Raw genomic sequence first — 12,920 nt, 5'->3', positions numbered from 1 at the left:
GCTCCCAGATGGGAAGGCCCAATATTGAATATATAAATTCTCTCGAGTTCTATCAATAAAATCAGTGCAATTCTAGGCAAAACCCTAATGCTAAAGCATGCACAAAAATACATTCAACGTGAATTATAATATCTAAGAAAAATAATTATAAACCTATTTAAAGAAAATTAAGAAAAAATTTCTTCTTAATAATCCCAAAGTAGAAGAAATTTTTCTAATGAAAAACACAAACTCTGGAGGAAGATTAGGCTGAAGACCAGGATGACTGTAAAAACTCAAAACTCTGACATAATGAAAAAGACAATCAGTAAGATAAAGGTGAGAGTTTAGTAGAAAATATTTATGACATATACGAACATTTCAATTGTTCACAATTTTTCACTATTCCAAATGCTGTGGAACTGCATGTGTGGTACTGCACATGTGTATAACATGTGCAAGTATTTTTGTATAATAAATGTTTAGAAGCAGAAGTGCTGGTTAAAAATTACCCATCCCTTAAGGTGTAGCAACAAATTAGCCCTCATAAATAGACCAAATTATATTATCAGTGAATGAGTAGTACCCACTCCAAAATCCACCCTTAAACTTAATCCAAATATAAAACAGTACGAGGAGGTGTGACCTTTGGGAGCTGATTACGCTGTGAGGGCTTCAACCTCATGAATGGGACCAACATTAAGTAAAAGGGCTCAAGGCTGAAGGGAGCGCTTCATTCTTCCCCGTCACACAGTGTTCCTCTGTGCTGGACGATGCCACACATGACATCTTACACCCCAGTCCTTTCTTACTTTTTTTTTTTTTTTTTTGCGGTAACAGGGATGGAATCCAGGGGTATTGTACTTCCAAGCTACAACCTCAGCCCTATTTTTTAGTCTTTTTATTTTTGAAACAGTCTCACTAAATTGCTGAGACTGGCCTTGAATCTGTGATCCTCCTGTCTCACACTAGCAAGTACTAGAATTACAGGTATGTATCACCATGCCCAGCTTCCTTATACAGTTTTAAATATGTTAATCTTTGTTGTGCTATTGAATAGTTTAGATAGTATGACAAGGTGAGCCATGTATGAACAATTACTTTTAAACACAGGAAAATTTTCCTTCCAATTCAATCCATAGTCTTTTAGTGAGTCCATGAACTCTAGAATAGATGGCTACCTACCCATATCAGCACTATTATGTTGTTATAAGTGGCTGTCTCCTTTACAGTGACTTGCTTAAAAAGAGAGAAGGGTGGAGGAAGATCAAAGAGAGGAGAAAAAAGGAAAGAGTAAATGAGTGTCTACTTAGGTGACTACTAACTAGAAATAAATAGGCATAGATGTCTTGATGATGATATGTGCTTACATTTAAAAAATAATGTGGGTATATAAGCAAAATACTAGTTTCCAATATTTTTAAACATTAATGAAAATAGTATGATAAAGTAGCTTTAGGAAATTAACATGGAAAACAGAAGAGCCTTCTATTTATTGAGTCTTCTTTTAAAGTTTAAATGCATTTATACCCATGAAGGAGTAACAGATTACCAGTGTCTGTGGTGTCTAGAGTTCTGCATACTATTATTACATGTCTGGTCTTGTGTGGGCCTCAACAAAAAACACAAGTAATATAAGTGATCCCATAACACAAGGTTTATAAATATCTTATCTGAGCAATAAACATACTTATCCTTCTCTTTTCCTCCACCAAATATGGGATGCAGTAACACCCCTCCAGTTTTCAGTTCATATGCCACGATCTTATCTAGTTCCTAAAAAAAAGACACAAAAACAGGAATCTGAAAATTTGCACACAAAATTTTTGAACTAATCTGTATATTTTCTTTCCTGAAACAAAATGTAAATTTGAGATAAATTTATATCTGCAGAACAGCGTATGCTCTCTTCAATAAACTACATCGATGGCTGAATGGTAAGAGTCAAAGGCCTTCTTCGTGACTTAGGGCTGGCCAGCATTTGGACAACGTTTCCTCATGGCTTTTCTCGACCTCTCTGACCTGTCTTCCAACTTCACGTCTTCCTTCTCAGTATTTTGCTTCTGGGGACTTAGGCAAGTTAAAAGAAATAGAGGTAATTTATATTAGTAGTCTATTATTTTCAAGCCAAGTGTGGTGGTACACACCTGTAATCCCAGTTCTTGGGAGGCTTGAACAGGAAGATCACAGGTTTGAGGACAGCCTCAGCAAACAGTGACTCATCAACCTAGTGAGACCCTGTTTCAAAATAAAACTAAAATAGGGCTGGGGTTGTAGCTCAGAGGTAGAATGCCACTGGGTTCATTGCAAAAAAAAAAAAAAAAAATCTGCCATTTTCCAACACCTCCAGTTTTTTCAGTATGGCATAAATCAAAGTAAAAAAAAAGTCAACACCACTACTGTTCTAGAAAATAGCGACCAGCTTAAATAATACAGATGCAGACAGACAAGTGATAAACAGTGCAATGTGTGTTACAAGGCCAAGTCTCAGCTGGCTCCACGTTGAGCAAATAATTTAACCTCGCTGTGCCTCAGGCTCCTCATCTATAGAATGGAAATGATATGTGAGAAGAATTAAGTTAGTTAATTTTTATAAAATATTCCCAACAGTGTTTGACACATTACAAGTGGCATGTTTTTTCTTCTAAAATGAAGAATGGGTTCTAACAATTCTAAATATATGAATCCTTCAGTAGATGCTTCAAGTATTCATTCGTTTATTGTGGGTGCAGAGGATCGGACCCAGAGGCATTTTAACTTTGAGCTACACTCCCGGCCCTTTCTATTTTTATTGGAAATAGGGTCTCCCTAAATTGCTGAGGGTCTTAAACCTGTGATCCAGTCTCACCCTCCCAAATACTGAGATTAGAGGCATGTGTCAGCATGCTCGACTGCTTTAAGTCCTTACCAATTAATTTGGGGCTTGCATTTATGCCTAGATAATTTAAAAATAAACATAAGAAAAGGGGGAAGATGAAAGACTGTTTAAAGAGAATTTTTCTTTCTTTCTTTTTTTTTTTTTGGCGGTACTGGGGATGGAACCGAGGGACATTCAACCTTCAAGCTACACCCCCAGCCCTATTTTTCATTCTTTATGTTGAAACAGGGTCTCACTGAGTTGCAAATGGCCTAAGTAGTGGCTGAGGCTGTCCCAGCCTCCCAAATGCTGGGATTACAAGCCTGTGCCACCACACCCGGCTAAAAAGGATTTTTCTTAAATGAAGAAATTAAAGGTAGCCGGGCATGGTGACATGCATTTGTAATCCCAGCATTTGGGAGGCTGAGACTGAAGGATTGCGGTTTGCATACAGCCTCACCTACTTGGTAATGCCCTCGGCAACTTAGTGAAACCCTGTTTCAAAATAAAGAATAAAAAAATAGGACAGGGGCATAGCTCAGAGTTCAAATGTCCCTGGGTTCCATCTCCAGACCCACACACACACACACAAAAAAAAAAAAAGATATGAAAGGTGAGATATTTCTGAGAAAAAGATTCTAAGCATGATATGATTAAAATGTATATGCATATGACCAGAATAAGAAATGTGAAATAGTTTATTTTTAAATTTCTGGCAAAGTCTTTAAAATATTTGGAAAAGCTGTGGCAGTAATAAGAGAACGTAAGTGCATTCACAGGCTACCCAGCATACAACAACAGTTTTTACATGCAGAGAAACATGTACATTGCATGCATTATAAATCACAATCCGAACTCATGGGGCAGATACTACTAGTACTCTCTTTACGCAGATGAGGCTTGGAAAGATTAACCAGCCACAGAGTCAAACAAATTTAGGAGCACGGGTATAAATGACCACTAGGAGGAGCTGGGATAGATTTAATGACAACTTGTACTTAAAGAATTTAAATATTTTCTTCCTTGGGGAAAAGAAGTTCGGGGGGCGGGGGGGCTAACAATGACAATAAAAACTAGATAAGATCATTAGTCTTTCTCAGAAAACTGATTTCCCTTTTGCTAGAAAAAGGGATATTGTCTTTAAAAGTATTTTATAATCATCAGTCATTAAAAATAAAGCACATGATACTTGGAAACCAGAAAAATACTAACACAGCTTACTGACTTATAAATCGATAATAGAGATTACCTCTTTAATCCAATGGCGGTACTCATTAACACCAAAAGTTTTTTTCATCCAAAGTCCGTAAATATAGCCAGAAATTCCCTTCAACACCCATTCGTCAGACCTAAGCAAAAAAAAACAAAAATAAAAACAAAAAACTATAAACTTTTAATCTAAAAAGTCTTCAGATGAGATCAAAAAGTATAATGGACTAAGTGTAGCATGCACCTCCCACTTTCTTAAAGGAAACGGAAGTTAACAACAGTTAGGTTTCCCAACTTCTTCTTCCTGAGTTGTACATCTGTATGCCTTTTTCACATCTGACTTTAGTTTTAAGACTGTGTCCGCTCTGATTTCCCAGGGGCACTCTGTCCGCACAGTGCCGCTTCTCTCCTGCCCCACCCTCATCACTGTCTGTCTCTAAGGACATACTGCTCCTAGGCAGGACTGCACTGCTCAACTCAAGAGTTTACATCCTACTGTTGCCAATCCCATGCATAATTTCCAACGTGCTTCCTAAAACCTAAAGGTAGTCAGGAATGGTGGCACAAGCCTGTAACCTCAGGATTTAGGAGGCAAGACAGGAGGACCACAAGTCTAAAATCAGCCTCATCAACCTAGTGAACCTCTTAGCAACTTAGTGAGACCTTCTTCCCAAATTTAATTAAAAAAAAAATATATATATATATATGGTTGGGGGTATAGCCCAAAGGTAGAAGGTCCCTGGGTTCCACAACCAGTACCACCCAAAATAAACAGTTTAAATTACTTATTTTCTGATTTATCTAGAGAAAAAGCAATGACATTATGTATGATTTATATATGAATATATAAATCCATTCATGAAACATTTTGCCTACCGTGTTCCAAGGACTATTCTTTAATTAAACTTAATATAAAATTTTATGAAAATTACAAATCAAGAGCCTTTACCCTCTGTCCATTCCCCTCCAGCAAGAAAGAAAGTCAAGATATACATAGTATATATAGCTCAAAATGTTCACGATTAGATAATTTTAAGAGGGTTTTGCAAATTTCTTCAAATTCATCTCAAAGTAAATAAAAGATGTTCTTTTTTGAGAATGGAAAGGGTTATACCAAGGGTGTAATCTTCTAGGCAAATACTCTACCACTGAACTATACCAACATAAAAATGTTCTTATCTCTACTTTCTAGCAAAATGGCACAAACCTTAGCACTAGCAAGCAAACTCCTCTATCATTAACACTAATAAAATAATTTTGCCTGAAATATTTCCTTGAACATTTCCAACTGCTTTAAACAATGACATTATAAGCCTACAGTTTTCAGCAGTTCTTTTTTTTTTTTTTTTTTTTTTTTTTGTGGTACTGGGGATGGAACCCAGGGGCTTTCTACCTCCAGGTTATACTCCCAGACCTATTTTATACTTTATTTGGAAACAGGGTCTCACTAAGTTGCTGAGAGCCTCACTAAGTAGCTGAGGCTGGCTTCGAACCTGTACGATCCTCCTGTCTCAGCCTCCCAAGTGCTGGGATTGCAAGTGTGCGCCACCACGCCCGGTCTACTTAGTTCTTTAAGACATTATTTTATAAAAATTCTTTATTTTTATGGTAAATTACAAAAGTAATTACACTGATTTTATGGCCAAAAAGAATGAGAGTTATACTCGTTACTTTTCTTTAGATATACAGGAGGAGTATCTTTTAAATTAGCTATATATGCTGGGCCTGGTAGCACAGGTTTGTAATCCTAGTACTTGGGAGTCTGAGACAGGAGGATTGCACATTTGTGGCCAGCCTCGGCTACTTAGTGAGGTTCTCAGCAACTTAGTGAGAACCTGTTTCAAAAATAGTAATAATAATAATAATAATAATAATAAGTTGGGGGTGTAGGTCGGTCGTAGAATGCCCCTGGGTTACATCCCTAGTTCCACAAAATTAATTAATTAATTAATTAACTATATACAATTAAGGCAAAGATCAGCTTATACTGCAGAAAAAGAAAATAATAATAAACTTTCCCAATTCTTTTTCTCAGTAGTTATAAACTTTAAAATTACTCACCAAGACATTCTGGATATGAAACATCCAAAAAACTGCTGGGCCAAAGACTGGGCTAAGCACCTTCTCGTCAGAGGTGTCTCGTCTATAATCATGGCGCTGTGCAGAAGATTGGTGCTGAAATTGAAAAGAAAAGGAGGCTAACTGTAATCAGAAATAAACGTTTACTCAGTCAAAATAATCACACTTCTAAAATAGCAGAATTTAAGTGGGAGTCAAAACATAAAAATCAGATTAGTTTAAGAAGAGCTTTCGAAACTTTTCAGAACCAAACTGAAATTTAAAATCTTAGTCACTTCTACTTAAAGCAAGAAACACAATGTTTCTCACTGACTTCCATAAAAAATATAATTTTTTTGGAGCCGGGCGTGGTGGCGCACACTTGCAATCCCAGCACTTGGGAGGCTGAGACAGGAGGATCGCGCAGGTTCGAAGCCAGCCTCAGCTACTTAGTGAGGCTCTCAGCAACTAGTGAGACCCTGTTTCCAAACAAAGTATAAAATAGGTCTGGGAATATAGCCCGGAGGTAGAAGGCCCCTGGGTTCCACCCCTAGTACCACAATAATAACAATAATAATAATAATTAATAATAATAATAATAATAATTTTGGGGGGTATGGAACAACTGATATGGTTCATCGAATCTGATTCTGAGATGACAGAGTGCTCTAATTTCAAAAGTCTTATCCTAGTAATTATTAGCATTCTGTGCTTCTATTCCCTCTCAATACATTATTCCACTGGACTTTTCTAACAATACTTGGGAAATGTCTGTTTTACATATGGAAAATTTAGAAACAAGGAAGGTTAAATAACTGACTTTCCAAAGGAAGAAAAGACGGGAGGGAGGGCAGGGAGTGGTAGTGCACGCCTGTAATCCCACTTGAGAGGCTGAGACAGAAGGATGGCAGGTTCGAGGACAGCCTCCGTAAAGTAGTGAGACTCTCTTCAACCTAGTGAGACTCTGTTTCCAAATAAGAAAAAAATTTGGGTTGGAGCTGTAGCCCTCAGGTGGAATTCCTTGGGATTCAATCCCCAGTACCACACACACAATGGAAGGGAGGGACAAGGAAAAAGAGAGAGAAAGAAAAAGAGCAGAGGCCTCTCTGTTTTTTCCCACTAATTTCTGATATCAGTAAACTTTTACTACTTGGAAAAAAGCCATACTCATTTACCCATATAATGTGAATAGTTTTAAAAATAATATAAACAGAAAGGAAACTAAAAAAATATGGCAAATAATAGCAGTTAATTCTAGATAAAAGTCTTTTATGTTACTTTATAATTTTCTTCATTTTTCTATAATTTATTTTTTGTGTGCGGTCATGGAGATTAAAGCCAGGGGTGGTCTACTTCCAGGCCACAACACCCCCCAGCCCTATTGCCCTATTTTATTTATTTATTTATTTTTGGTACTACTGGGGTTCCTGGAAGCCCTTCTACCCCCGGGCTACACTCCCAGACCTATTTTATTTTTGGAAACAGGGTCTCTTTAGCCAGCACGGCTGGCTTCGAACCTGCGCGATCCTCCTGTCTCCGCCTCCCAAGCGCGGAGATTACAAGCGTGCGCCACCACACCCGGCTTATTTTTTTATTCTGAATCAGGGTCTCACTGAGTTGCAGAGGGCCTCACTATGTTGCTGCCTGGCTTTGAACAAGTGATCCTCCTATCTCAGCCTCGCGAGTGCTGGGATTACAGGCATGTGCTGCTACTACTGGGTCTACATTTAAGTCACAAGATTTTCTACAGTCAACCACAATGAAGGAGAAAAGTTTGAAAGACATCCTAAAATTCCTCAGAATATCAACAACTTTTCTTCATACCATTCTCCTAACTTAGGCACTTCAAATGTGAAGAGATACCTACCTAAAGATGCTCATGGAAGCATAAGCAGCTACCTCAACATACGCCTCATCAATGAATACGGTCTTAAAGCAGGAATATGGATATCGACAAGTCAGGATTTCTTCATAAAACTCAAAGACCTCATGAAGGTATGATGTGGTATGTTTAAGCAACGGAAGAAGTTGGGGTAAACAAAAATGAGTAACCTGGAAATAAAAGGCAGGAAAAATCATCCAAATAAAAGAGCTCACTTTGACATTTTAAAATTTTCTAATTAACTCAATTATACATATTTATGTATGTGTGTGTATATACATAAAACCATTTTTGCAAATTTCATGATGCTGAAAGGAAATGCTATTGTAAAGTTAGTCATTACTTTTATTGAGCATGTTTACAAAATATTCACTACACTGAAAAATAAATTTATGAAGAATTAAAAGTCTGTGAAGTGCCTAGGCCATAAAAATAAAACTTTGGTTTCAAGTTAAATTAAAATTTCTTCTGAGCTGGGCATGGTGGCACAAGCCTATAATCTCGGTGCTTGAGAGGCTGAGACTAAAGGATTGCAGGTTCAAGGACATCCTCAGCAAGCTGTGAGACTCTCATTAACCTGGTGAGATCTTGTTTCAAAATAAACATAAAATAGGGCCTGGGGATGTAGTTTGGAGGTAGAATGTTCCTGAGTTCAATCCCTAGTAACACACACACATAAACACACACACACAATTTCTTCTGAAATGTATACAGAATAAGAATTTAATTTCAAACCTTACTGTAAATCTACCCTTTAGTCATAAATATCTAGCTTAGTAAATATTGCACATTTTAGTAATTCTTTTGTTGTACATATTTACTTTTTGTTGTATTAACGTTTTTGTTATGTTTATTTTTGGTGGGTGCTGGAATTGAACCGGGGCCTTGGGACATGGTAGGCAAGTGCTCTACCTTTAAGCTACATTCCCAATCTCCCAGACTAGCAATTTAGTTAAGGCTAACCATGCTATCTACATAAAAAGACATACTAAAAGTTGCAAGAAGCTTGTTAGTCCTTAAGAGATAAAAAATGCTAATAAAATACTGGTTGTCTATTAGGTTATATCTCACCTTACACATAAATATCCAAAAACAGATTCAAGTATACACTGACTAGAGTAGAGAAGGTTGAAATTTGCAACTAATTTTGTTACTATTAATGGAATCTTTTTGCTTAACATATGTTTATGAGTACTCTAGTCCCATCTCTGGTATCTGAAATACTGCAAAGTCAAAATCAAAGAGCAAGGCTTAGTTTCACTTCAACATGTTCAGAAAAAAAGGAGAAAAGTTGGGCAGGGTTAGAATTCTAGTCACCAAACTGATGAAGACTTCTTTTCTTTTTCCTTCCTTCCTTCCTTCCTTCCTTCCTTCCTTTCTTTCTTTCTTTCTTTCTTTCTTTCTTTCTTTCTTTCTTTCTTTCTTTCTTTTTTTTTGGTGTATATGTGTGGTCTTCGGTACTGGATTGAACCCAGAGGAATTCTTAGCTACAACCTCAGCTAGAATGTAGAATTTCTTTTTTCTTTAAACAGAGTCTCACTAGGTCACCAAGAGTCTTACTAAATTGCTGAGGCTGGTCTTGAAGATGCAATCCTTCTGTCTCAGCCTCCCAGGTATGTAGCACCATCCACAGCTACTTCTTTCCTTTTGAAGGAAATTCATTCAAGAATTGACATCATTAAGTATGATGTAAAACATTTTCTCTCTAGTGACATTGCTGGTGGTTGAAACATGAGTTAAGACATACTTCATTCATACCCATAGGAGTAAAAAAGGCAAAAGAGAGTTAAGAAAAGCTACGACTTACCTCATGCATATAAGGGTCTACAAGTATTTCAAAAGGTCCAATGGCCAAGGAGATATTTGACGCTGCTGTAGGAATGGTAAGCATGTAATGGAAGGTCTTCTTCCTCATATCATGGGTATACACTGTCTCTACTAAATCTCCATTGGAAACAGCCACCATTGCAGCATCTACAGTAAATTCTAATTTCCACGTGCACAATTCAGAGTATGAGTCAACACATGGGAACCAAAATCTAAGAAAAGATTGACAGTACAGAAAATACATTGACAGTAAACTCTATACTGTTTTCCCACATCTAAGTTATTTTAACATTTCTAGAAACTGCATAAAAAGAAACTTTACTTAACTAATGAAGCTTTCTACTGTATGTTTTAAAAGAATCTGATAAAATGTTTCCAAATATTATATGGTAACATTAAAAATATATTATGTAGCCAGGTGTGATGGCCCATGCTTATCCCAGTGCTTGGGAGGCTGAGACAGGAGGATCACATGGGTTCGAAGCCAGCCTCAGCTACTTAGTGAGGCTCTCGGCAACTTAGAGAGACCCTGTTTCCAAATAAGGTATAAAATAGGTCTGGGAGTATAGCCCGGAGGTAGAAAAGCCCCTGGGTTCCACCCCCAGGACTCCCCCCAACACACACACACACACACACACACACACACACACACACACACACACACACATTTGACTTGTATATTCACATTAGTTAGTTTTTATGTAGCATTCATTTCCAGAAACTAAAAAGTGTATGAAACAAAGTTTTATGAAACATAATACTTGAAATAAATCCCTAATATATTAGGAAACTGCTTTTTATAGTATGTGATACATTTTATATACTGAAACTGCTGATAAATCCAGACATAAAATTTTTTATTTCCTATCAATTCATGTCGTGTCTTTCTAAGTTATCAGGATGGGCACTCAGCACACACAAATAGGAGTGTCCCTGGCTCAGACAAGGTTATAATCTGAGGAAAGTAAGTATAAGATATTCAATAACTTTAGAGCCATGAGGATGAATAAACTATAATGATATACAATAATACGAAAATACATATGATCCCATTTATAAAAAGCTCAAAAACAAGTGTGAAAAAACACACCCGTGGTATTCCAGAAAACAGAAGAGCTGAACAAGAAAACGTTCTGTGGAAACAGTGAACGGAAGTGTGTGTCAGGGTACGACTGTGAAGCTGGTCATGCTCTGCCTTGATCTGAGTGTAGATTAAATGGGTTTATTCACATTTTACTTCAATATTAAGTTTAAAAAGAATCAAGTAGGATGACTATCTTCTTTTGGGGGGAGGAGGTAAGAGGGATCGAACCCAGAACATTCCACCTCGGAGGCAAACCCCCAGACCTATTATATTTTTTATTTTATTAAATTTTTTTGTATGTGTGTATGTGTGTGTGGTACTGGGAATGGGACCCAGGGACCTTTTACCTCTGGGCTATACTCCCAGACCTATTTTATATTTTATTTAAAAACAGGGTCTCACTAAGGTGCTGAAAGCCTCACTAAGTAGCTGAGGCTGGCTTCGAACTTGCGCGATCCTCCTGTCTCAGCCTCCCAAGTCCTGGGATTACAGTCCTGCGCCACCATGCCTGGTAAGGTAATTATTGTTTAACACTAGACTTAGAAAGAGGAAGAGGCAAGCCATAAAACTGAGCAGTAGTAACTAATGGAACATGATACCATGATGTACAAGAGGTGTAAGTTTAGGGAAATCCAGACCCTAATTCTCATTTTACACTACCTGAATCATGTGCATGCACAAAAAAACTCAATTGACAAATGAAATTAATGGAAATATGTAAGTTTATACTCTACCTCGTGGAATTCTGATATCCACAAGAGAAGACATGAGCACCTCTCTCGGCCATACTCCCCTCGACGCTGGGTACCACAAAATGAAGACCTCCCTTTGGCTGATCCAGAGAAAAATTAATGTGTATCTTCAAGACCTTTAACTCTGCAACCAATAAATACACACATCCATTTACACATCAGTAACTAGCAGTGATCTCCAGAATAAGAGCGAAGACTTGCACTGAACAGAAGATGGGAACCAAAGACTGAATTTTCTTTTAGAAACCATACTATTTGCCTTAGTGCGGGCTGTGTCATCTCTGCCTATATTAACTAGATAGACTGCATCACCTGGTATTCCCGTCAAAATCCAATGCCAAACTTACTTTTCAAGATTTTCCACCGTTTACCTTTCCCTGAAATTGTTAACTCTAGTTACCTTTAGAAAGTAGAAGGACAGAGAATGGGGTAGGGAGGACTATATGAGAATCTGCATTACCTGTTTTTTATTGTTGTTGTTGTTCTTGTTATATTTGGTTTCTGCATAATAAACACGTTGCTTTCATTAAAATTTAAGAAAACATTTTAATTGTCCCTCAAATATTACAACTACCTGAACAGGCAAAGATGAACTTTTATGCCTGGGCCTTAAATTGGGTAATTCCTTCTGTACATCTTTCTAATACCCACACAGAGAGAAAGCAAAAACAAAACAGAAAGTCTTTAAACTTTATCTTGGTTAATTTTTATAAGGCTAAATGAAGGTAGGCTGAACCTTTCATATAATTATAATGGCTGAAATTTGATTTAGAAAGGATACGCTCAGAAGTATACAAAATGTATACAGAAACCCTATGTTATATCTTTGACTCTACCTCTAGTTAGTTAAATGAACTTCAGCGAGTCACCTACTCTCACTGAATTTCAGATTATTTTCTATGAAATGAAGAAATTGAACCAGATATTTCCAGACCTGTGCTGCAAAATGTCCTTTTAAACTGATATGGCACAGGCTCTCAAATCTTGAAAAATTGTTCTAGTCATACAACTTTTAAAAATCTTCCACTTTAATAAGCAACAGTAGATGCATGACTATGGTCCCAGCTACTTGGGATGCTAAGTTTAAAGCTAGCCTGGGTAGCTTTAGTGAAATATAGATCCAGAGAGAAAAACATCAAGTGTCATGTGCATGCATGTTTATATTACTTTGAACCTAAAAATAATTATAATGCAGCCGGGCATAGTGATACTTAAAATCCCAGCATTTGGGAGGCTGAGACAGGAGGATCGTGGTTCAAGGACAGCCTCAGC

General features: G+C 37.2%; 1 protein-coding gene across 1 annotated transcript in view; it reads right to left on the bottom strand.

Moving 5' to 3' along the window:
- The window catches only part of TAF2 (TATA-box binding protein associated factor 2), a gene marked incomplete at both ends in the record, with an annotated part of 69,924 nt that overhangs the window by 50,120 nt on the left and 6,884 nt on the right, over window positions 1-12,920 (bottom strand). Inside the window, 6 exons of the mRNA XM_080695233.1 lie at window positions 1,670-1,755; window positions 4,086-4,185; window positions 6,107-6,220; window positions 7,971-8,155; window positions 9,793-10,024; window positions 11,631-11,772. Coding sequence (XP_080551359.1) covers window positions 1,670-1,755; window positions 4,086-4,185; window positions 6,107-6,220; window positions 7,971-8,155; window positions 9,793-10,024; window positions 11,631-11,772 — 859 coding nt within the window. The remainder of the gene's footprint in view (window positions 1-1,669; window positions 1,756-4,085; window positions 4,186-6,106; window positions 6,221-7,970; window positions 8,156-9,792; window positions 10,025-11,630; window positions 11,773-12,920) is intronic.

Source organism: Muscardinus avellanarius, assembly GCF_963383645.1.
Source record: "Muscardinus avellanarius genome assembly, chromosome: 4".
Taxonomy (NCBI): domain Eukaryota; kingdom Metazoa; phylum Chordata; class Mammalia; order Rodentia; family Gliridae; genus Muscardinus; species Muscardinus avellanarius.
The sequence above is the reverse complement of the archived record's forward strand: the minus strand, read 5'-3'. Positions and strand labels throughout refer to the sequence as shown.